The following is a 27,110-nucleotide window of genomic DNA, read 5'->3' on the forward strand; positions in this document are numbered from 1 at the left end:
AGATTGATTGGCAATGCAAAATCGCCCCTTAGTGTCAGGGAGATTAGCAGGGTAAATATGTGGGATTAAATGGATAGGGCCTGGGTGGGATTGTTTCTGATGCAGTCTTGAAGGGCAGAATGGCCTCCCTCTGCACTATAGGGATTCTTTGATTCTATGACACAACTTCAAATCCCACCATGGCAGCTGTTGGAATTAAAAAAGTTAAATTAATAAAATCTGGAATATAAAACTAGTCTCAGTAAAGTGATCGTGAAATTATCCTTGAAATCTGCAAAAATTCATCATTAACGTTCTTTAAAAGAAAAAATCTGCCTTCCTTATCTGAACTGGCCAACATGTCAAACCAGACTCACTGCAATCTGGTCAACTGCCCTTTGAAATGGCCTGTCAAGCCATTCAGTTCAGGGCAATTATTGATGGGCAATAAACATTGGCCTCTGAATCCAAAAGAGAAAACACTGGAAAATCTCAGCAGGTCTGGCAGCACCTGTAAGGAGAGAAAAGAGCTGACGTTTCAAGTCCAGATGACACTTTGTCAAAGCTTTTTTTCAGCGTTTTCTCTTTTGGTTTCAGATTCCAGCTTCCACAGTAATTTGCTTTTAAACACTGGCCTATGCCTTGACAGCCACATCCCATGAAAGAATAAAAGACAAAAAGCTTTGACAGCGTGTCTCTTTTTTTCAGCAATGCGCAAGTTCATGTGGTTGCCTGCACAATTTCCAGCTGTATGAATGCAGACCAATTAAAATAAATCTCACATATTTCTGTCAAACTACATCTACGTCCTTAACTGCTGACCAGATGTTACTTCTTATACATTTGTCAACAGTAGTCCATATTTCAGTGTTATAAACCCTGAATACTGTCCATAAATATCCAAATATATTAGCAGTCTACTTCCTATCACCTGCAGTAACCCCCAAAATGATTCCCCTCAATTATTCATTCAAACACAGAATACTGAAGACAATTATGGGAGGTGTGGCAATGGCCTGTTATCATTAGCTGTGTAATTTTGCATTACACAGCTAATCAGGGATTCAACAGTACAATATATAAAAGCAATCAAACATCCTACCATCGTTACAGACTCAAAGTTGGGTTTGAACATTAATGGATACATTGCTGTTTCACAAGGTGCTATGTACATCATTGATGGGCCAAAGAAGTCCTCCCCTTCCAGAATAGCTTTAATTTTCCAGTCTTCTTGGGTGTCATTATACTGAAAAACAAGTTGTGTACAAAGTGTTTATTAGAAATCTTCTCACTTAGTTGCTATTTTGAAATGTTTGCTACACAACAATTCAGCAGGTGCAAAAGCCACATTATACTGGATGTTATACTCACATCATTTGATTAATTACAGACCAACGATTGTGCTTTTATTACCAACAAATCTCTGAAAATTAACGATTTTGAATTGATAATAAGCAGTGTGTAATATGTGACCTTTTATAAAAAAAGTTACAAAATACAAAAACATGGTGACAGACATAAAATGGAGGCCAGGATATTTCAGCCCCACTGCAGCACATTTCCCTGCGATGGATGCAGCAATGATGTGGGTATGCCGGCGTTGGACTGGCGTAAACACAGTAAAAAGTCTGACAACACCAGGTTTTAGTCCAATAAATAGGTTGGACTAAAACCTGGTGTTGTCAGACTTTTTACTATGGATGCAGCAAGCCATTCAAATGTTCAGTGTACAATGTTGGCAAGTGTGAGGTTATCCACTTTGGCAGAAATAACAGTAAGAGGGATTACTATTTAAAGGGAGAAAAGCTGCAGCATGCTAAGGTGCAGAGGGACCTGGGGGTCCTTGTGCATGAGTCACAAAAACCCAGTCTGCAAGTGCAGCAGGTGATCAAGAAGGAGAACGGTATGCTGGCCTTTATAGCGAGGGGGATAGAATATAAAAGTAGGGAGGTCTTGCTGCAACTGTACAGGGTACTGGTGAGGCCGCAGCTGGAGTACTGTGTGCAGTTTTGGTCGCCGCACTTGCGGAAGGATATATTGGCCTTGGAGGGAGTGCAGAGGAGGTTCACTAGGCTGATACCGGAGATGAGGGGGTTGGACTATGAAGAGATACTAAATAGACTGGGTCTGTACTCGTTGGAGTTTCGAAGGCTGAGGGGGGGATCTTATAGAGACGTATAAGATAATGAAAGGGATGGATAGGGTAGAGGTAGAGAGATTCTTCCCGCTCAGAAAGGATAGCAGGACTAGAGGGCACAGCCTCAAGATAAGGGGGGGGCAGTTTAGATCGGAGTTGAGGAGGAACTTCTTCACTCAAAGGGTGGTGAACCTCTGGAATTCTCTGCCCGTTGAAGTGGTGGAGGCTACCCCGCGAAATATATTTAAGTCACGGGTAGATAGGTTTTTGACAGACGAGGGAATTAAGGGTTATGGGGAGAAAGCGGGAAAGTGGACCTGATCCACTTCAGATCAGCCATGATCTTACTGAATGGCGGGGCAGACTCGAAGGGCTAGATGGCCTACTCCTGCTCCTATTTCTTATGTTCTTATGTTCATCCATTGACTTTGGTGGGACCGGAAGATCCCGCCGGTGGGAGGAGCTGGAAAGCCTTACCTCTAGTTTGATAAGTCAACCATACTTGAAAGTACCATGTACAGATTAATGTTCAGAATGTAAAATATTGAAACACAGATAAAAACAAAATATGCATTTCTGCAAAAATGTTGGAAGTAACGGCCTATGCTCTTCTACTTCCCTTTACCCGATCTTTGCCAGGTCTGGACTGGGCAAAATCATAGAATTATAGAATTCCTACAGTGCAGAAGGAGGCCATTCAGTCCATTGTGCCTGCACTGACAACAATCCCACCCAGGCCCTATCCCCATATTTCCTATGCTGATCTCCCTGACAATAAGGGACAATTTATCATGGCCAATCAACCTAACCTGCACATCTTTGGCATGTAGAGGGAAACCACAGCACCCGGAAGGAACCCGTGACAACTCAGGGAGAACATGCAGACTCCACACAGACAATCACCCAAGGCTGGAATTGAACTCAGATCCCTGGTGCTGTGAGGCAACAGTGCTAACCACTGTGCCACCATGCCGCCCAGAGGTGAAAAGCAAATTGAGGACACATCTTCTGTATCCCTGCCTGCAACTTCCAATGGGCTGGTTTCATTGGGTGATACAATAAGGCCACGTTTCCTGCTATCTGCACTGCCTGAACACTCGATATAGGGGTCTCCTATCAGGTCCTGGTGTCCAGTATTTAGATTTTCTTAGAGGGGCAACCGGAGCAGAACTGAAAGAGGAGTCTGTGTCAGCATGTTTAGATCATGCCCCTGCACATGCCACTCAGCTAGTGAACTTCTGCAATAAAAGGGCCGGAATTCTCTGATGTTGTGTGCCCCACGGCCACTGCCAGTGAGAACAGAAAATTTGGCGGTCGGCCAAATCTCCTCAATTCACAGCAGCGGGATCAGAGAATTCCAACTGCGGATAAGGTCAGGGAATCCCAGCCAAAGCTTTTTGATGAATGGTCATCATGCTAGCCACATCTTCTCCACTGTGCCAGACTCCATAGGAAAACCTTGACAAGTGACTGAAGAAATTATACTGTTTAAAGAATTGCCATTTAAAACTAAAGCATGTAATGGAACTGGATAAATTAATTTTACCCCAAAACAAACCTACCTAATCTACTTATCTGTTGAACTAATTCATTTTGGTACATTAACTTTCCCTGCATCTTTTAACATCAGCGAAATTATTTTAACTGAGACTCTGACACAGTATAAAATAGAATTTTGCAAATATAATGTGATCATTGAAATTTTCAAATTTAATTGCAAGTACTTCATGAAGTATGGTATTCTGAAAATAATCCTTTTTATAACACATGGCTATACCTTCTAGTCAAGTTAAATGTAGAAAAATTAAATTAGTTATCAAAGGGTAATTTTGAGAATTCTCATTTATCATGACTGTTGAGACAGTTTTGATCATTACAAGCTTGAACAAGAGATAATGACAAAATGCTTCCATTGAAGGAAGATATCTTTGCTTGCCAGAGTAACCCTTCTGGCATCCTGGAGATGCATTTTGATGGGGTATGCTCTATCAGCTGGTGTAATGAATCATCTGCAAAAAAACTGTGTTAAACACTTTATCAAGGTTATTTCTCCTAACCCCCATCTGATGATACAAAACTATACAGTCTCTGATGAGCAGTTCAAAAGAAAACTTTCAGAAATTGAATAGGTGTAGATCGAAAATGTCTGCATCGCAACATCTCCAGTGGCTCCACATTCAGTACTTCACCCACATCCTGACAGCTCTCATATAACATAAAAATAGCAAGAAAATACTCGGCAATTCAGGTAGCATCTGGGGAGAGAGAAACAGAATTAATGGGCCCTATTTTACCCTTTCAATTCTAAGTGCTGGGCAGACTTGAAACTGGGAGTGTTTCAGGTCTGACTTTTAGACCCATTCTGAGGTGCCCCCATACACACTGCCTGAAAAAATATCAGTGTGTATGAATCACGCTGCACAAGCCTGTGGGCAGGGGTTAACACGCCCAAAACCCTGCAGTTACGATCGGAGCCTCCAACTGCACATGTGCAGAAAAAAATAATAGAATGCTTCTCTCCTGCTATGTCCCTCCTGCGCCAGATAATTGCCCAACCCCCACAACATTACTGACCCCCTTATCGTCCCAATCCTCCTGCCATCCAGACCGATCACAAATCCGTCCCCCCTCACTGATCACAGGCAGAGTGGCAGTGGACTCTCCCTTTTCCCCACACTGGTCACAGGCAGAGTGGCAGCGGACCCCCCTTCCCCCCACATTGGTCACAGGCAGAGTGGCAGCAGACCCCCTTACCCCTCCCCCCCAAACAAAACTCAAACAGAGAGCCATTGGAGACTAGACACTTACCTCCTCATTAATTCTCATTGAAGGACACCCAAATCGGACTTATATGGACACGTGTGTTTCATGCCAATTCCGGATGGGCAAACATGATGGTACAGAGGGAAGTACCAGTAAAGTAGGGCATGCAGCCTATTAAGTTAGATTAAATGTATGCAAATGCCCGTTTTGGGTGCGGTCCCGATCGTGGCTATTTTCATGCCTTGGTAAAGGGGGAACCAATGCAGAGGCGGACAGGGATCGCACTACTCGCCTCACGCCCAACTTTCACAAGTGCAACTTGATAGTAAAAATGGACCCAATGTTTCATATTGATGACGTAGCATCAAAGAGGCCACTGACATAAGAACATAAGAAATAGGAGCAGGAGTAGGCCATCTAGCCCTTCGAGCCTACCCCGCCATTTAATAAGATCATGGCTGATCTGTCATGTCTCAGTTCCACATTCCCGCCCTCTCCCCATAACCCTTAATCCCCTTGCCTATCAAAAACCTATCAACCCACGTCTTAAAAATATTTAGCGAGGTAGCCTCCACCACTTCAACGGGCAGAGAATTCCAGAGATTCACCACTCTTTGAGTGAAGAAGTTCCTCCTCAACTCCATACTAAACCGCCCCCCCCTTTATCTTGAGGCTGTGCCCTCTAGTCCTACTGTCCTTTCTGAGCGGGAAGAGTCTCTCCACCTCTATCCTATCCATCCCATTCATCATCTTATACGTCTCAATGAGATCTCCCCTCATTCTTCTAAACTCTAACGAGTACAAGCCTCGTTTATTCAGCCTCTCCTCATAGCTCAACCCCCTCAACTCCGGTATCAGCCTAGTAAACCTCCTCTGCACTCCCTCCAAGGCCAAAATATCCTTCCGTAAGTGCGGCGACCAAAACTGCACACAGTACTCCAGCTGCGGCCTCACCAGTGCCCTATACAGCTGCAGCAAGACCTCCCTACTTTTATATTCAATCCCCCTCGCTATGAAGGCCAGCATCCCATTAGCCTTCCTGACCACCTGCTGCACCTGCAGGCTGGGTTTTTGCGACTCATGCACAAGGACCCCAAGGTCCCTCTGCACCGTCGCATGCTGACCTGAAATATGAACTCCGTATCTCTCTCACCAGATGCTATTTGACCTGCTGAACATTTCCAACATTTTCTTCTATTTAATTTCTGATTTCCAGAGGTATTTTGGTCCTGACATTTCATACTGCGTGGACCTTTATCAAAGGCCTTTTACCAGGTACAATGCTCAACATTGTAGGATTTGCCAGTTGATTTGGGCAGCCACTTGGTCAAGCAGTAGCTATCCCTAAAACATTGGTTATTGTCACCTGAATTGTGTTTGCATTTATTGCTGATAGTCAATTTAATTATTTTAGATGAAACTGAAGTCAAATGAATTGGCCATTACATGCCCCTATTTGTTTTGTCACCGTCTTCTAATACATATATCAAAAAGAAACTGGTGAGCTATGGAGAAGGAGCAAGGGGGCTGGGACCAATTAAATGGCTCTTTCAAAGAGCCAGTACAGACATGGTGGCTGAATGGCCGCTTTCTGTTTGATTCTTCACATACGGCTAGACATTTAAAGTAAAGTTAAAGTTTATTTATTAGTCACAACTAAGTCGTACATTAACACTGCAATGAAATTACTGTGAAATTCCCCTAGTCATCTTAATCCAGCGCCTGTTCGGGTCAATGCACCTAACCAGCACATCTTTCATACAGAGAGGGGAAACCGGAATACCTGGAAGGAACCTATGCCGACATGGGGAGAACGTGCAAACTCCATACAGACAGTGACCTAAGCTGGTCCCTGGAACTATGAGGCAGCAGTGTTAATCACTGTGCCACCCTGCCGCTGACACAGTTTAGACACAGTTATATCAAATTTCTGAATTTTTCCTTAGTACAGCTTTGTGGAGAGGATATTTTCATTCTCTCATGATCACTTTGAAGAAGTTGGCATTCAGAATGTTTAATCTTCTGTGCTTATTCTCAGGTTTAAACCATATACATACTTTAATGTCCTCTGTTCCCTTTTGTACTGCTGAGAGAATTTTCAATTGGTAAGTTCTATCTCGGGTCATGGTTTTCTCTAGATCTCTTAAAAATCTCCTCTGGTCACCTTCTGACCTGCTTTGTAGTTTTCTGGATTCATCCAATGAGTCCTTTCTCCTTTTTCCCAGTATGATTTGTGGATATTGTTTTTCATTTTCACTTTTTAATTTGCTTCTTAATCCATCTAGTGTCAAATTTTTAGTTTGGACTTGTTGATTTTGTAGATATACACGTGCAGCGTGTTGAACGTTTATTTTAAAGATGTTCTACTTTCTTATTGACAATCATCCTTATCCAAACAATTATTTTTACCAGATGATTAATACACTTTTCAGAAGAATTGGGAAACTCATCCTCTTTGGCAACATGGCAAGAGAACACTGAGATTGGGTGGCATTATGGCACAGTGATTAGAGCACTGCTGCCTCACAGCACCAGGTACCTGGGTTCAATTTCTGTCTTGGTTCTGTCTGCACGTTCTCCTGGTGAGGGCATGGACTTCCTCCAGGTGCTCCGGTTTCCTCCCACAGTCCAAAGAGGCATGCTGGTTAGGTGCATTGGCCATGCTAAATTCTCCCTCAGTGTAGCCGGAGTGTGGCGACAAGGGGATTTTCACAGTAATTTCATTGCAGTGTTAATGTAAGCCTGCTTGTAACACTAATAAATAAAGTTCAACTTCAACCAAGTTTTATGTTTGTCCCAAGGTTCAGGTTCAATAAAAGACTTTGCAAAATCCAGGTGGACTCCCTCAATTTTGTCAATAAAAATGTTTCCACTCTCTGAATATGCAGAGTGTATGTAACAACTCGCAATGACCCTGCCTGTCAATTTAATTTGGTGCAGTTTCTCACAAATCAGTCTGGCAAAAAGTAAAGAATAACACAATTACTATCTGGTTGATCATCCACTTTTATCAATGTTACAAGCTTTCTTCAGAAGCAACATTCATCCAAAATACCAAATGTTGTTTAGTACATTCATCCACATGCAGCTGATAGAGAATCCAAATATGGTTCAGCGTAAATTTTAAAAAGTGAACATCGCCGGGCATCCGATTTCAATTATTTTTCATTTAGCCTAATTATATGTACTTTATATACATTTGTTGGCAAAATGATAAGATATACAGAAGTATGTCTGTGCTTTTGATGGTTGTGTACACTTCACTGCCCCGATTACAGTTTATTCATTATCAGCTGAACTGATCTGTAAAATGGGTGAAAATACTGAATTCCAGCACTATGGAAACACAATTCATTTAGTAGTTATTAATCTTGCTTAATTGCCATTGATTCCTGTTAATGCTTTTCTCTCAGATAACTTTCAGTAGAATACATAATTAACCAATTAACTAACTTTGGTAATTGGTTTTCCTGGACAATGACTGCCATAAATAGGTGCTTTTTTTTAAGTGCTATTTTGTCCAATTCATTAGTCATTATCCACGTGAGTCTATGCTTTCAACATGTGTACATGTTACCTCCTTGGTTACAGCTCATTGATTATCAATAAAATGGTACGTAACATGGGTGAAAAGGCTGTATTTCACGCTATGGAAATAACACTAGCTTGAATTGACTGACTATACTTTTTAAGCATACCTATATGTATTATGTTAAGTGTTTCCATTAAAATTAGTGCATGTAAATAAAACAATGTCTTCAGGAGTCAAACATCTATTGGATTAGTACACCAAATATTGTTAGAAAATCCTTCTTCGAAATTGGTCAGCATCTCCCTTGTCTGCTCACCAAAACAGGACCTCCTTGTACATCAGCAACATCTTGACATCTGGGACAAGAAGGCGCGGAGAATCTGGTGAGAGCTAAAATATCAGAAACCTGTCAGCCTAAAATCATATTGCAATTTTCCCAATGGCTGGTTAATAGTGGATTGGTCTTCCTGTTGTTTGATGGCACAAACACTATCTGCATTCATTTACATCTCATGAAAGCTCATTAAAACAGCTGTCCACCGTCAGGCCTTCCAATCTTACCAGATTACATCGACATCAAATCCAAATGATAAAGAGAGGCATGCACAAGATGGTTCTCAGTTCATCGGCAACTTCGAGGTGCGTACAACATGTGAAGTCTGCCTGTTACAATGCTGTGCTGCTCTAGATACACTGTACACAAGCCTGCTGGGCAGACCGGTAACTGCCATCCATTTCCATGCCAAGCTGGTCTTCATGGACAGCACCTTGCTGCTGGACCCATAGGCCTTCCTGTGACACAGATTTCATTCATTCACCATGAGCAAAGAGAAGCTCCCATTTTTACGCTGAGTCAATGATATAATTTGCAAGTTCTCACTGAACATGTTACGTTCGGTGAGAACCTCTAACCTCTATGTGGAGAACGATGCAATTTAAAGTGCCAAAGCCTAGCTACCCAACTTCTCTCACAGCTCTCTCATTCACAGCTTTGCACTCAGCACACTTTAACTGTTCTAGTCCACAATATCTCTCTTCAGAGAGGAGCCAAAATTGAGAATGGATCCACTGATTCAGGGAGCTTTTACACAATGCCTCATTCCAAGGAGGCAAGGGAGGGAAAAGATATCTGCACACGCAACTCCAGTAGGAGGTACTACATGTGTAAGGCCAGAAGAGCATGAACATCAACAGGAGGCTGAGGGACAGAGTCCAAGACTGTGGAGATAACTGGCAACACTGAGAGTCTATCATCCATGAGTCTCCTTTCCACAACAGAGTGAAGAAGTGTACGGCAAGGCTGTGATTGTCAAGAGAGTTGGTCTGTAATATTACCACATGCTCTGAAAAGATCTGACACCACATGGGTTTGGAGGCTCCCCCTGGCCAGTGGGCCCGAAGTTGATGGCAGCATTCAATTTCTGCACGTCTAGGTCCTTCCATGGATGAACAAGGAAAAGTCAGCAAAACATTGCTGTATTCAGGAGGTGAAGACAGGGTCTTCCGGTCCTATCAAAGATGATCTCCCACCCCATGGCAGTTTCCTGGCAGTGAGACAGGTGATCCATGCAAAATGCCATTGACTTTGGCAGGGTCGTAAGATCCTGGCCAACTGCCAGCCAACGGTGAGTCACGTCTGCCATGGGAAAACATGTCACGGAGGAGGGTTGAAAATTTTGCCTTCATAACCACAAGTTTTCATTCTTGTTCCCATAAGTTTGAGCAGTTACAATGTGCAAAAATTCTGATGTTGAAATTTTTTCCCAAAGGGTGAAAGTGCAAGTCGGGGAATTAACAGGTTGAATTTCAAGCTGCTTCTGTTCAGTCAACATGGTTCTTAACCTATACTAGCGAGTTCTTAGATCTCATCTTAATTTCAAAAACATTGAATGAATCATGTAGAAATGAAATTAAAAAATAAAATGTTTCTGCAGGCAAGGACTGGAACTCTGTAGTAGCTAATTAGTCATGCAAGAAAGCAAGAAATGAAAAGATTACTGTCGAGCAATGTGCGTTCAAGAAATTCATACTTAGGTGTACACTTGCAATGAGTTAAAAATATCATTTATGTAATTATAATAGAACTTATTTCTACATCAAACATTTAATTGACATTGCATTTTTGTCTGAAAAGAACCATTTTCCAAAAGCCCATAATATAATTTGCTTATTTCCACTCAAATTAAACTATTACTTGATTAGGAGCTAATGAGCTGAAATAGCAAACTTCTATTATAAGAACTGTAAGTTTGAACTTAATTGCTGTTGGAAAATGAATTTATTCGTTTCTGCAGCGAGGAAATAAAACATTTGAATGAGGTTGAATCTTTCAGCACTTACGACAGGAATATTTTTAATGACAGATTGGTGGGTGGAAGCAGCGATTTCCAATTCAGTCTCTACGTTGTTCTTAGCATTCACCACACATGTAATGGTGTACAAGCGGATATCACATGAGGATCTCAGCAGGATCTGACAAGTGTATCGACCTGGCCCTTTTGCATGAAATTTCATTGGCATGATGGCTGAATCTTCCTTAGCTAGATTTTTGAAAAAAGTGGGAAATATCAATCTTCCAAAGTCCAAATTTACTGAATATCAGAATACTAAAATAAGTTTAAGTTTACGAATTACTGTCACAAGTAGGCTTACAGTAACGAAATGAAGTTATCGTGAAAATCCCCGAGTTGCCACATTCCGGTGTCTGTTCGGGTACACTGAGGGAGAATTTGGGATGCCAATGCACTTAATCAGTACGTCTTTTGGACTGTGGGAGGAAATAGGAACATCCGGAGGAAACCCACGCAGACACAGGGAAAACATGCAGACTCCACACAGACAGTGACTCAAGCCAGTAATTGAACCTGGACCCCTGGCGCTGTGAGACAACAGTGCTAACCACTGTGCCACCTTGTATTACAGAGATTCCCACAAATTCCATTGTATTGCAAATTTCATCTTACATCTTTTGTTTCACATTTAATATTATATTTCTTCCTGCAGTCCATTTTCTTAAATTAATTGGCAGTTGCCTGAAAATAATGCAGACATAGCTAATAGCAAAGAAAACCCAATGTTACATGTTGCACTGCACCAAAATGGTTTGAAATTTAACTCTTGTATTGGTATTGGTATTCCTGCTCAAAAGAGCTGCCGTGCATTGCAAAATATTTTAACCTCTGGAATAACAGCAGCAACTTCTGACAAAACAAAACACTTCCAATCTAGCAAAACATTACAAAGTCGTTCAGATAGAAAACAGAGCCAACCCTTTAAGTCAGGATAACCCATAAAGATTCATCCAGACTCAAAACGTTGGTTCTATTCTTTCACCACGGATGTTATCAGGTCTGCTGGGTTTCTCCAGCATTTACTGTTTTGTTTCAGATTCCGGCATCCACAGTATTTTGCCTTTATGCTTCTCAATGTTTATTACATTTTCCTGTTTTGATCTATATCCAATTCCCTTTTTAAAATTGATTTCACTTCCGCCACCTTTTCAGGCAGTGCAAACCATGTAAACAATGAATATGCATTAAAAAATATTGAAAATAAACTGACTGTCACCTTCACACAAATACAAAACATTCTAAATTATTTCACAGGTCACGTATCCAACATAGAGGACACAGACAGAACAAATTTATAGAAAATTGCGTTGCTTTCTGCTTAAAAGTATCTCTAAAGCCTTTAAAATTGACAGGTTATTCAGTGTCAAGGATGCACTGAATTAGTGTTGTGTGATCGACTCCATGTTTTCCATATTGGTATCTTGTAGTGTTGATTCAAAATCACTAGGAAAAATTGTAACTGCAACCCACCCAGAGGAAGTTAATATTCAAATTGTTTGACTTACTATATAAGCAAAAGAATAAGCAAAAGTGTTGCAAAGAAGCAAACATTTTCTACAAATTAGCAATGCAGAGCACAAGTAGTACATATATTGCTTGGTGAAAATTAGCTTTTTGGTCCTGCAACAATTTTAAATTTAACCAATGATTGCCATGCAAGCAAAATCTAATGCTGGTCCATTGTAATTGTTCAAAATAGCTAAAAAAAATTATACTATTGTGGTACCTGTCAACACATTCGGACAAGGTTTTAAAAGCCACAAAAATAAGATATAATGAGAAATATTGTTGTTCTATTTTGTTACATTTACAAAATAAATGTATTTACAACATTTTTATTTGTACATTTCTAAATAAGAAAATCTCAAAACAAACATTTCTCTGCACCATCAGATAACTGAATCACTGCGAGCAAATGACTTTTCAGTAGTTGGGCCTAACTTCCCAAAGAAAGTCCATGTCTGAAGTGTTTTCAGATAGCAAAAAAATGTGAGTAGAACACAAAAACAGAAAAATCTGAAGAAACTCAGCAGCTCTGACAGCACCTGCGGAGAGAGAATAGAGCCAATGTTTTGAGTCAGGATGACCCTTCATCACAGCCCTGCATCTACAGCATTTTGCTTTATCTTAGTGTGATGTGCAGAATACACACTTGTAAGCATTTTGCACAGCCCCTTCAGCTCTAACAAGGAATTGAAGTTGCCGCCTTAAGATCCCTACAGTCCTCTGGATTAGAATTCTGCCAGAAATATGTGATCTGCTGTAACAATTTTGAGATTTTGTACTTGCAATATACAGAAGGGACTGATGGCAGCAGGGTATTGCATGGTCACCCTCCAACAATCCAATTACTTCAGATTCTTCCTTGAGGAAATTAGGACAAAAGCATCATAGCAATTCTGGCATCAGTAGCATTAACTTATCAAAATGCCACAAGAACCTATATTTATAAGACTATAAGACACAAGAGCAGAATTAGGCCTTTTGCCCATCGGGCCATACAATCATGGCTGATATTTTTCTCATCCCCATTCTCCTGCCTTTTCCCCATAACCCCTGCTCCCCTAATTAATCAAGAACCTATCTACCTCTGTCTTAAAGACACTCAATGATCTGGCCTCCAAAACCTTCTGCGGCAAAGAGTTTCACAGATTCACCACTCTCCTCATCTCTGTTTTAAAGGATCATCCCTTTAGCTTGAGACTGTGCCCTCTGGTTTTGGTTTTTCCTACTAATGGAAACTTTCTCTCCATGTCCACTTGATCTAGACCTTGCAATATCCTGTAAGTTTCAATAAGTCCCCCCCGCTCATCCTTCTAAATTCCAACGAGTATAGATCCAAAGTCCTCAACCATTGTTCATATGACAAGCTCTTCATTCCAGGGATCATTCTTGTGAACTTCCTCTGGACCCTTTCGAAAGCTAGCACATCCTTCCTTAGGTATAGGGCCTAAAACTGCTCACCAGAGCCTCATACAGCCTCAACACATTAGCACAGTTAACATAATACTACTGACACTGAGCCACATAGAAGATTTTAGATCGTGGACTGATAACTGGGTCAAAATGTTAGGTTTTAAGCAGACTCTAAAATGAGGAAAGGGGGTGGAGAGGCATAGATAGGAAATTTCAGAGCTGATGTTGCTGAAGGCATGGCCACCAATTATGGAGCAATTAAAATTGGGAATTCTCAGAAGACCAGAATTAGATAAGTGCTGATATCTAGCAACAGTGGCGGATTCTACATAGGTGCTGATAAGGTAGAGCGGAGTATCATCAGCGTATGTGTGCTTTCAAATAATGTTGCATGGGGTAGCATGTAGACAAGAAATAAAAGGAGCCAAGGATAGGTTCTTGGGGGACATTAGGGGTGCAGGAGTAGGAAGAGATACAAATGAAAGTGATACTTTTGTGACGTTTAGTGAAAGCAGTCCTACCCAGCAGGATGATAGTAGAGAGACATTGAAGGAAGATGGTATGGTTAACCATGAAGAAACTACAAACAGGTTTAGCAAGAAGAAGAGGAAAGGTTTACTGTTGTCATGCAGGATGTTGTTTGTAACTTTCTGTTCTCTGCCAAGGGCGGAAACCGAACTGGCAAGGTTCAAACATGGAGCTCCAGGAAAAATGGGCACAGATTTGGGAAGAAGCAACATGTTCAAGGACTTAAGGGGGGAAAGAGATGCTTGAGACGGGGCAGTAGTTTTCAAGGGCAGTGAGATTGTGTTGGTTTTTTGAGGAGAGGGGTGTTCATGGCAGATTTAAAGCGGGGGAGCGAGAAAAAGATAGCGATTTAAAGAGAGAACTGTTCACAATATTAGCTAATATGGGGACCAGGAAGTGAAGTTAGAAGGTTAGCAGAATAGGGTCAATGGAAAGATGATCTTGGGGCGCGGTGATAACATCCCTACCTCTGGGTCAGAAGCTGCTGGTTCAGATCTTCATGGATCTGAAAGGTAGGTTCATGATGTGGCCAAGCAGGTTGATAGCCTGTAAAATCCTTCTGATGGCAGACAGTAAAGCAGAAGAGTTTCCTGGTCAGCCATACTGCAGAAGGCAATGGCAATCCACCGCAGTACTTTGCCAAGTATGATCATGTTTACATACAATGTAAGGTCTTGGTTGTCAGCACCCTCTTAGGTTTGTAACCTGGACAAGGAGGAGGAGGGTCAAGAGTGGTTGAGATTGGTCTCATGGACAAAATGCAACTGGAGATGGCGTGAGGGAAAAAAGCAGAAAAAAGAGAGAAAGGTATGAGTTCTCAGCCAGCCAGGAACTTTAAACAGGTAAACAGAAGGGAGGGATACAGATAAGGCAGTTGATCAGACGGTGACCTCAATAATAAAGAAGTGCACTTATTGTTGGAGGTGAGGGGAGAGAAGAAAGGGGAGATTTGTTTAAAACGACAATTTGTTGTGGGGAAAAGAAGCAAAGTTGGAGGAAATAATCAACAATTCTGGGTCTTAAATATGAATAAGTTCTCTGAAATAGATGTCCAAACTGAACAGAAGAATAAAGTAAAAATTCCTTATGATGAAAAAGTGAAAGAAAAACAATTACATTGTAAACAAAATGTATGGTTTTTCAATCTGCAATCTGGAATGCATTAAGAATAAAGGCACAGTGTAAGAGAAGTGTCATTGTGGAGAAATATGTAGGCAATTGTCAGTTTATTTCTTCTTCATGACTAGCTATTTTTCCAAATGAATTGCCCTCAAAAATTATGCAAATTTTTTTTTTACAGCTGAAAGAATGCATTTCACACAGATAACATATGTAGAACTAATTATTGCAGAGTTATTGTTTTGTATATGATTTAAATAATATTACTGACCAAGATCGTATCACATAAAAATAATCTTAAAATAGCTGGAAATAGTTTATGTCAACAATTTTACGCACACTGCAGTTAACAGATTATGGCAAATTATTATTTATTCAAAAATAGATGTCTATTAACTGGTCATTTCAACCAATACTTGATGCTATTTGCATTTATCATTATATTCTTTCCTTGTCAAAAGGTTTTCCATTAAAACTTTAGAAGATTTCTTACATTGTTAGCATTGAAAATGCACTATTATTTTTCACTAAAATACTGTTTGTAATATCACCCAAACCTGACACTACCTCAGTTCATCTGCTACTGAAGCTCTCATTCATGGGTACAATTCTCCTAAAAAACTCTGGTGTGCTTCACACTGCAATCCTCCCGCACTTTCTTACAGAGTTGGGGGCTCTGTACTGGTAGTGGAGGTGGCCTAAACATGCCAGTGCACCCAGCATTTGAGCACTCGGGCACCATTTCACAAGGATACCCCAATCTCAGAGCAGACTGGGAGAACCCCTTCCTCCCCCCACAGACATCAGAAAGCCCAGACTCTTGATGTTCCCCCCATCAAGACTGTCTGCACATTCCAACCCTGCATGACATCTTCAGTCAGAGCACTCCCCCCACCCCCCCCCCACTCCCCCAATTGCCCTCACTCAGGTTCCACACCCTGGGAACTGCTCTTGGCATGCTGGCAGTGCCCACTGGCACACTTCTGCCAGGCTGCCAGTAACTACTGCCAGGCACTGCTACTGTGAAGTTGGGCATTGTCAGTGTGCCAGGTGGGTACCACCAGGCCGTGCCCTGACCACACGGGATTTCAGTGGCCTCCAAGACCCCCAACGTGACCACTGCATCAGCTCTCTGTGACTGAAGATCCAGTAGTAATCTTCACCATTATCGCACTGCACCCAAAGGCTAGAGAATTTCATGCGCTGGGATTCAAATGGGCTATGCCTCACATCTGTAGTGGGTAAGCTGTTAGAAAGTATTCTGAGAGACAGGATCTACAAGCATTTGGAGAGGCAAGGACTGATTAGGGACAGTCAGCATGACGTTGTGAGTGGAAAATCACATCTCACAAATTTGATTGAATTTTTTGAAGGAGTAACCAAGAAGATAGATAAGGGCAGCTCAGTTGATGTTGTCTGCATGCACTTTAGCAAGGCATTTGACAAGATACCACATGGTAGGTTGTTTCATAAGGTTAAATCTCATGGGATAAGAACATAATAAGAACATAAGAAATAGGAGCAGGAGTAGGCCAACTAGCCCTTTGAGCCTGCCCCGCCATTCAATAAGATCATGGCTGATCTGTCGTGGCTCAGTTCCACATTCCTGCCCTCTCCCCATAACCCTTAATCCCCTCTCTTATCAAAAACCCATCAACTCGCATCTTAAAAATATTTAGCAAGGCAGCCTCCACCACTTCAACGGGCAGAGAATTCCAGAGATTCACCACCCTTTGAGTGAAGAAGTTCTTCCTCAACTCCGTTCTAAACCGCCCCCCCTTTATCTTGAGGCTGTGCCCCCTAGTCCTACTGTCCTTTCTGAGCGGGAAAAGTCTCTCCACCTCTATCCTATCCATCCCATTCATCATCTTATATGTCTCAATGAGATCTCCCCTCATTCTTCTAAACTCTAACGAGTACAAGCCTAGTTTATTCAGCCTCTCCTCATAGCTCAACCCCTTCAACTCCGGCATCAGCCTAGTAAACCTCCTCTGCACTCCCTCCAAGGCCAAAATATCCTTGCGTAAGTACGGCGCCCAAATGCAGGGTGAGGTAGCCAAATGGATACAAAATTGGCTTGATGACAGAATGTGGAGATGCTGGCAGTGGACTGGGGTAAGCACAGTAAGAAGACTCACAATACCAGGATAAAGTCCAACAGGTTTATTTAGTAGCACAAACTTTCGGAGTGTTGCTCCTTCTTCAGGTAAGTGAGGAGTTGTGTTCACAAACAGGGCATATATAGACACAGACTCAATTTACAAGATAATAGTTGGAATGCGAATCTTAACAGGTACTCAAGTCCTTACAGGTTAAAGAGGTGTGAATTGTCTCAAGCCAGGACAGTCAATGAGATTTTGCAAGCCCAGACAAGTTGTGGGGTTACAGATAGAGTGACATGAATCCAAGGTCCCGGTCGAGACTGTTGTCAGGTGTGCGGAACTTAGCTATCAGGCTCTGCTCAGCGACTCTGCATTGTTGTGTGTCATGAAAGCTGCCTTGGAGAAGGCTTGGAGAAGACCTGTAAAGACTTGATTACGTGTTAAGACTCACATTCCAATTCAAACCATTATCTTGTAAATTGAGACTGTGTCTATATATGCCCTGTTTGTGAACACAACTCCTCACTCACCTGAAGAAGGGGCGACACTCCGAAAGCTCGTGCTACCAAATAAACCTGATGGACTTTAACCTAGTGTTGATGTCAGAAGACAGAGGGTGGTTATAGAGGATTGTTTTTCAAACTGGAAGCCTGTGACCAGCAGTGTGCCTAAGGAATCAGTGCTGGATCCACTGTTTCTTGTCATTTATTTTAATGATTTGGATAAGAATTTAGGAGGCATGGTTAGTAAGTTTGCTGATGACATCAAGATTGGTGGCATAGTGGACAGTGAAGAAGATTATCTCAGATTGCAATGGAATCTTGATCAATTGGGGCAGTGGGGTGACGAATGGCAGATGGAGTTTAATTTAGAGAAATGCAAGGTGATGCATTTTGGTATATTGAACTAGGACAGGACTTACTCAGTTAATGGTAGGGCATTGGAGAGGGTTATAGAACAAAAAGATCCAGAGGTACAGGTTCATAGCTCCTTGAAAGTAGAGACACAGGTGGACAGAGTGGTGAAGAAGGCATTCAGCATGTTTGGTTTCGTTGATCAGAACACTGAATACAGGAGTTGGGATGCCTTGTTGAAGTTGTACAAGACATTGGTAAGGCCACACTTGGAATACTGTGTATAGTTCTGGTTACCCTATTATAGAAAGGATATTATTACATGAGAAAGAGTGCAGAAAAGATTTACTAGGATGCTACTGGGATTTGATGGTTTGAGTTATAAGGAGAGGCTGGATAGATGGGGACTTTTTCCCCTGGAGCATAGTAGGCTTAGGGGTAATCTTGTAGAGTTCTATAAAATGAGGGGCATAGATCAGTTAGATAGACAATATCTTTTCCCAAAGGCTGGGGAGTCTAAAACTCGAGGGTTTCAGGTGAGAGGGGAGAGATACAAAAGGGTCCAGAGAGGCAATCTTTTCACACGGAGGGTGGTGAGTGTCTAGAACAGGCTGCCAGAGGTAATAGTAGAGGCAGGTACAATTTTGTCTTTTAAAAAGCATTTAGACAGTTACATAGGTAAGACAGGTTTAGAGGGATATGGGTCAAACATGGGCAATTGGGACCAGCTTAGTGGGGAAAAAAGGACAGCATGGACAAGTCAGGCTCTATGACTCAATGTGTATTTAAAAGTTCCTTTAAATATGCTAATTGGCCTTGCACCTGTTCTGGGCACAGTCCGTTTCGCACCATTAGAAAGAGGCCGGGAAAATTGCAACTGTTTGGTGGTGGGTGCAAAATGGATTTTTAGGCCAACCTAAATGAGTATTAGTGCAAATAAAATCAATAGCAATTGAATTGATTTAAGTGCAAGACCGGGGAAAGTGGAACTGAGCCACAACAGATCAGCCATGATCTTATTGAATGGCGGGGCAGGCTCGAAGGGCTAGATGGCCTACTCCTGCTCCTATTTCTTATGTTCTTATGTTCTTATGTTCATCAGCACTGTTCTCACAAAAAAATGGATTCTCCTTAGCATCCAGCAGATTAATTTTATCTGTGCCTTTCCAATGGGAAAGAAAGTTTAAGGATGTTTACATCAGTGTATTTACTGCGTTGCACTGGACACCTACTTTACAACAACATCTAGTGTAAATGTGAAAGCTCCTCATTTCCACAACCATCTCTACTGCAGAGTAGTAAACTGTGAAGAGTTAAAATTATTTTGTTCCACAGCACAAAAGCATTTGTACTATATTGCAATTGCATTGACGGTTGAGCTAACTCCACTTCAGCTGAATATGTTGCCCTTGATTTAAACAAAGGCTCAGTCGTGTTTGTGAAATTATGCACAATTAAACAAAAAAATGATTGAATAGCACTTGCTATTCACACATTATTAAATAATATGTTACAACGTAATAGATTTTGAAATGTGCCATGTTATATTTGAGGAAACATTGGGTCTAAAATGAACAAAATCATACCTCAAGATTCAGTGTAAATAAATGTATTGTTATCAGATGTAGCAGAGTGGAACTTTCCTGCCAGACACAGCATGTGCATATTAATTAGGTTTCTCACAGCAGCTATTAATATTCCTCAGCACCCCTGTTTTCATTTTAACTGCAGTACATGCTGTGCTTCACAGTAAATTGGGTCAAGCTGTTAAAGACTACATTTAGGCAATGAACGGTCTGCTGCTATGTATTGATCATCTGAATCTGTGTATCCAATGAATATTGCAAAATTGATTCATTTAGAATACTACATAAAGACTATTCAGGAAATTACTGCAAATTTGTGAAAAACCTTTAAGCCACAAGTGACTTGCATGTCTTATACACAAGTGAAATCCTTATAATCCAACATTTATAATACTTTGTTTCATATTTTTCTCTTTTTCACAATAACTTGCACATACATATATTAACCCACACATCCCAAGACACTTAATAGTTGTACATTTTTTGATGCACCTTATCATAGAAACCCATTTGGCCCATCGAGTCTGCCCAGCCAACAATCCCACCCCAAGCGTTATCCCCCACCCCAAAGCCCTTTCCCCACAACCCCACACATTTACCCCACTAATCCCTCTAACATACACATCCCGGGGCACTAACAGACAACTTAGCATGACAAATCAACCTAACCCACACATCTTTGGACTGTGGGAAGAAACCGGAGCACCTGAAGGAAACCCATGCAGACTCGGGAAAAATGTGCATTTGGAAAGAGGAATTAAAGCATAGACTATTTTCTAAATAGGAAAATGCTTAGGAAATTAGAAATGTTAGCATTCATGTCGAGGTGGCTAGAATACAAGAGAAGGGATGTACTTTTGAGACTGTATAAGGCTCTGGTCAAACCCCATTTGGAGTATTTTTTTCAGTTTTGGGCCCCATATCTAAGGAAGGATGTGCTGGCCTTGGAAAAGGTAGCCATGATGTGGAGTTGCCAGCATTGAACTGGGGTAAGCACAGTAGGAAGTCTCTCAACACCAGGTTAAAGTCCAACAGGTTTATTTGGTAACACAAGCATTGGTTCCCAGGTTAAAGTCCAACAGGTTTATTGGACTTTAACCTGGTGTTATGAGACTTCTCACTTGAAAAGGGTCCAGAGGAGGTTCACAAGAATGATCTCTGGAATGAAGAGCTTGTCGTATGAGGAACGGTTGAGGACTCTGGGTCTGTACTCGTCGGAGTTTAGAAGGATGAGGGGGGATCTTATTGAAACTTACAGGATACTGAGAGTCCTGGATAGAGTAAACATGGATAGGATGTTTCCACTAGTAGGAAAAACTAGAAACAAAGGGCACAACCTCAGGCTAAAATGACGATTCTTTAAAACAGATGAGGAGGAATTTCTTCAGTCAGAGAGTGACGAATCTGTGGAGCTCTTTGCTGCAGAAGGCTGTGGAGGCCAGGTCATTGAGTGTCTTTAAGACAGAGATAGGTTCTTGATTAACATGGGGATCAGGGGTTACGGGAAAAAGGCGGAACGGGGATGAGAAAAATATCAGCCATGATTGAATACTGGAGCAAACTCGATGGGCTGTATGGTCTAATTCTGCTCCTATGTCTTATGCAAACTCCACAGTGAACCAAGCCAGGAATCTCCAGGTCCCTGGAGCTGTGAGGCAGAAGTGTAACCACTGTGCCGCCATAATGCTCCTAATATTAAGCTTTGGAAACAAAACATACTTCTGAATGGTCTCCAAAATCACAATTCATGTTTCCACGGCAAGAACTGCAGTGATATTTTTCAGCTAAAATATCTTTACACATGTCCAAAATTGCTGATTTCTTCTATTGCAACAATGCATGTGGGGAAAAAAAGCTACAGTTTACAGGCTTGAACTATTTACCACAATTCAAAATATCGGCAGAAATGTAGACAAGCTATCTTTCCACAACTAATAAAATTGACTGAAATATTCAAGGAAAATGTGCTGACATTAATTAATTCATCTCAACAAATAAACTAAATGTTGAAGTTAGGCTACATATGTAAACACAGGAGTGAAATCATGCAAAGCAAGATCCCATAATCAGCAATGAGATACATGATCAACGTTTATGCCTTGGTGGTGTTAGTTGATAAATATTAGCCAGCACAACAGGAGAAAATCACAATTAGATCTTTTACATCATCAACCTGAACTGATAGATGAGGACCGCAGTCTAACAGAAAGATTACACCATTGAGCACTCCTTTAATATTCCACCGATGTCCTCAAGCTTTGCAGTACAGATTTACTCAATGGTTTTCTAACTCAAAAGCAAAAAGCACCATAAAAATTTTTATCCAGCTTTCTGCACATAGATTGAATTCAACGTTCAGTTATTCCACTTTCTCCAATTTTCATAGAAAAGCAAATGATGAGGCTCAAAGAATTCTAAAGTTTTCTGGAATAAATTTTACTTTTCACCGCTTGGATAGTAATCTAGTGAAGTGGATTGTTTGCCCATTATAGAAGCATCTGATTTTGAATAAAACCAAGATGGGTTCTACAAGTGGGCAATCTGCACCGCCAGATTATCACCTATGCAGTGGAGTTGCAAATGTACCCTTGCAGTGTGTTATGTATACTAATAAATGTCTGACAGTGTTGCTCATCTTGAGGAATAGAATATCCTGCTTTATAAATATTGAGAATGCGAAAATTGACTCTAGCATAAGGAGCAGTTGGCAATTATTTTAGCAGCTCCACAATGAAGTCGAGGATGATTTACTAATTCCCACATGGAGGTAAGTAATGGCATCATTATTTATGAAGTTAGCAATTCAGAGGAGCAGGGAAGTTAACATTGAGGCAAAACTTGTCCGAACCCACTGTCATGAATGTAGAATTGTGATATCATAGATTTTCATCAAAAAAAAGCTAACTTTCCTTTTAAAAGGACACAAGAAGCCTTAAAGCTGGCTGCCAAAAGTCACCTAAACTTTTTCAACTGCAATGTGGTCAAGCACTAGCATTTCACAAGGACAAACAGAAACTAATCGGCTGAAACTTTCCAGCTGTTCATGCCGGCGGGATCTTCTAGTCCCACCAACAGTGCAGTCTTGCTGCAGGTTTCACAATGGAGTGGGACGGAGTCAGTCGGAATTCCCATTGACAGTGGCAGGGGCAGAAGATCCCAACAGCCTGCCACTGCAAGAAACATGCCATATGGAGGCCAGAGAACCCCACCCATGGTGAATAGTTATTTCCTATCTCTTCAAACCATGGAGTTGGGAACCATTCAAATTAATGGCTGAGACATCTACAAGGTTAATTATCTTGGTTAAAAAAAATGGAATGGACTATGCCCCCAGACCAGGACTAACTACTTAGTAGGGAAACATTGGGATAGCAGCCATTTTAATTATTGAAAACTTTACAAATTCTAGTCAAGCACAACCCTTAAGCATGCAGAAGCCCAGGAGAATGCTGAAAAATAACTTCAGGAAGGGTTTTTGGTTAATGACAGACAAGTTAGAAGGAATTGCTGAACTTAGTCAATTTACCAGTGCTGTAATCGCAGCATTAGTGAGGAATTGGAAACACCCCCTCTCTCTCCCAAAAACCTGCTGCATACTCCTGAAAGCGGCAAACACCAACAGGGCAATGGCAGAAGCCATCACAGCTGCTAAACTGAACCTCAAGTTTCACCCCTTTCACCTTGGAAATAATAAACTCTAGCAACAGGCCCTTAGCGGTATTTCACAGAGACTGAGCTGAAATCTCTGCATCTTTAAGTATTTTTTTATTCTCATTTGCTTTTAATCTTTGTATCTATATTTCAATTAATAACTATTACTTCTACCAAGTTATTTATAGCCGTAGCTTATGTACTGAACTAACCTTTATCTTACTTCAGACTATCTGTTGGGTTATATGCAAATCAAACCACTTATAACATTAAAAAGATACTACATCCACACATGTAAATTTTTAGCACTTTTAGGAAATGCCCATTAAGTGGTTTTGACACCCACCCTACAGGGAACCCACCAGATTGGATCCCATCTTCCGTATTGCAGTTTTACTTTCCATGAACAGTAAAGTATGTTGGGAACAAAATGGGCATCTAGTCCAACAGAGTTGATCACTTTTGCTGGATCAGGTATACTGAGTTCAATTTCACAAGATCCATTGCACAATTTGGAATTGTAAGCCAGTCTTCACTCCTGCCGCTGCGGCCAGCAAGAATGGAGAATTTGGTGCTTAGCCAAATCTCCATTTATTGCGGCGGGATCAGAGAATCCCAACCACGGGTAAGGTCAGAAAATCCAGCATGTGACCTCTGAGTTCCTATTCCAGGCTTAACAATTGCACTACAGTATCTGATACTACCAAATACACAAGTAGGAGACACAAGAGAGGCCAGCAACAGAAGTTTACATACACGTAAGTTAAAGTTTTAGGGAGTGAAGGACTTTTCCTTCAATGGAGAAGAAAACAAGGCTGCAAATCGAGTTCAAAAACTCCCTACAGTACCATCTAGTGGCAGAATAGGAAATATGTATCTTTTGATAGGTTATTTCCATTATATATGGAAATATATTACGGACAGAGTTTCATACACACAGAATGTAAGGTCTTCTGGATGTAAGTGCCTGCCATGCTCATGTTTTAAATATATCATGACTTACCTTCTTTGCATGCATTCATCACACTATCAAAGGGTATCTGACTTAAAAGGTCAGAATTTCACTGATTTTCCTCAGCTGAATTTTCTGTCCCTTCCTGTCAGTGGGATCTTCTGGTGCCACCGATAGGACCAGAGCCTGCAAGTTAAAGAGCCCCTGGATATGGGACAATGTCAGATGAGCAATCAAGTGGATTTATTATACAGAGGTTTTCCAGTCTGGCCATGTAAGTCAATCAAAACTTTCGCTAATTTCTGCAAACCATGTCAATCTTCATAGGTGGCAGAAATTTTAAAATTCAGAAAGTCCTTTTGGCATTGACACACTTTTCATTTGTTACACACAGATATCTGCGTCATCGGAGCAAGGGGAGAGTCATTCTCGAAGGGCCAAGCCAGCCCCTCCAATTCAATGAGATGCCCTTGGTGCCCTCCTGCATGCAGCTTATGATCAGCAAGACGAATTCATGCCAATCAGTGGCAACAGGAAGAAACAGAAAGAAGTCTCACTTAAAGTTGTGAGACTTCTTTCTGTTTTTACCCCAGTCCAATGCCGGCATCTCCACATCAAGAGGAGGAAACTCAGTCAGCCTCATGCTGTGTGGGAGGAGGTGGCCGATGAAGTTAACAGTATGGGTATGGTCCCCATGACACAACAGGTTCAATGATCCAATGAGGTTAGCCAGGATGGATATGATGTCAGTATGAGCAATCTTGGTCCAGTGCGCTACAGGCATTGCAAACGAATACAAGAGGTAATTGAGGGTTGCTGCTCATCCAAGGTAGAATGATTCCACAGGGACACAACTGTCCCAGGCCATGCCCTTGTGTATTTCAAGCAATGGTCTACTGTATGGTGGGTGATTGGCAGGATCACCACATGATGCATTAGAACAGGCTCTAAAGATTTGATTCCGCACATCCTCCTTTGGAACATTGCATCTGTGAACATCTTGATTCAATGGTGTGCAACCCATTGAGGGCTCCATAAGCCTGTTACAGAGAAGGTCAATACCTCAGTGAGCTGTAATGTGATACGCATAGGTGACTCATAAGAACATAAGAACATAAGAAATAGGAGCAGGAGTAGGCCATCTAGCCCTTCGAGCCTGCCCCGCCATTCAATAAGATCATGGCTGATCTGTCCACTTTCCCGCTTTCTCCCCATAACCCTTAATCCCCTCTCTTATCAAAAACCCATCAACCCGCGTCTTAAAAATATTTAGCGAGGCAGCCTCCACCACTTCAACGGGCAGAGAATTCCAGAGATTCACCACCCTTTGAGTGAAGAAGTTCCTCCTCAACTCCGTTCTAAACCGCCCCCCTTTTATCTTGAGGCTGTGCCCCCTAGTCCTACTGTCTTTTTTGAGCGGGAAGAGTATCTCCACCTCTATCCTATCCATCCCATTCATCATCTTATACGTCTCAATGAGATCTCCCCTCATTCTTCTAAACTTTAACGAGTACAAGCCTAGTTTATTCAGCCTCTCCTCATAGCTCAACCCCCTCAACTCCGGTATCAGCCTAGTAAACCTCCTCTGCACTCCCTCCAAGGCCAAAATATCCTTGCGCAGGTGCGGCGCCCAAAACTGCACACAGTACTCCAGCTGCGGCCTCATCATTGCCCTATACAGCTGCAGCAAGACCTCCCTACTTTTATATTCAATCCCCCTCGCTATGAAGGCCAGCATCCCATTCGCCTTCCTGACCACCTGCTGCACCTGCAAGCTGGGTTTTTTCGACTCATGCACAAGGACTCCCAATGCAGTTGGAGCAGCACAGTATCGCTTGCTGAGGGCCGTTGGGTTCCCCTTGGGCCCCAGAGTCTGGCGCTGCTCTGGCCTCTTCTTGCACAACCACAACATCCTGAGCCTCCCTGTGTTCCCTTCTTCCTCTCCCCCATTTCCTCCTCCACCTAACCCTGCTCCCCTCCTCAATGGAGTGTGTCTAACTGCGATCACATGTGCCTATCTGCCTCAGAGACTTTACATCCCGGGGTAATGAACAGGGAAAAAAAATCAACAAAGGAGCCCTTTGACTCAGAGGAGAGTCCTCCTGATGAAACAATATCCAAAGAGTTCCTCTGTTCACTCAGATGAGCGCTTCCTGCAGTTAATGAAGTGTTAACTGCAAAGCTATGATCTTAGCTGTAGTTTTAAAACCCACTCAAACAAGCTTGCCCATTAAAAAACAAATTCCCCAGCTGTCATGATTCTCACCCTGAAGGCGTATTATTGCCTTCAGAGCATATTATTGTTTTGAGTTGCCTCGTTAATGACCTTAATTGCCTTCTCAATTGCAATTTGAATAACACAGGCAGGCCTTTGACATTTAGACACACCTGTATACCATATTATCACAAACTGCTGTGATGTCAGAAAAAGTGCCCGATGTTGTTGTGATATATATTGTATGTTGGGGTTTGGGGTGCAGACTGTCCCTTTAAGAAAGCAGGCCAGGTGGCCCCTGGGCAATTAGCTCCTTCCCGTGAGGCGCCCTAATGGGTAGTCTTAGACCTGTGAATCGGTGCACACCTCAAATAAAGAGCTCCCATTGTTCACGTTACCAATCCTACGTCATGATTCTTCATAAA

The 27,110-nt window shown here is 41.8% G+C and overlaps 1 protein-coding gene across 1 annotated transcript in view; it reads right to left on the minus strand.

The window, feature by feature from the left end:
• Positions 1 to 27,110, minus strand: part of LOC145353303 (cilia- and flagella-associated protein 47-like) — a 495,401-nt gene that overhangs the window by 213,035 nt on the left and 255,256 nt on the right. Inside the window, exons 47-48 of the mRNA XM_080203935.1 lie at positions 10,752 to 10,951; positions 1,082 to 1,225 (exon numbers count right to left, since the gene is read on the minus strand). Coding sequence (XP_080060061.1) covers positions 1,082 to 1,225; positions 10,752 to 10,951 — 344 coding nt within the window. The remainder of the gene's footprint in view (positions 1 to 1,081; positions 1,226 to 10,751; positions 10,952 to 27,110) is intronic.

The sequence above is a fragment of the Carcharhinus amblyrhynchos genome, chromosome 15, assembly GCF_965287045.1.
Source record: "Carcharhinus amblyrhynchos chromosome 15, sCarAmb.v2.hapA, whole genome shotgun sequence".
In the NCBI taxonomy this organism is placed as follows: domain Eukaryota; kingdom Metazoa; phylum Chordata; class Chondrichthyes; order Carcharhiniformes; family Carcharhinidae; genus Carcharhinus; species Carcharhinus amblyrhynchos.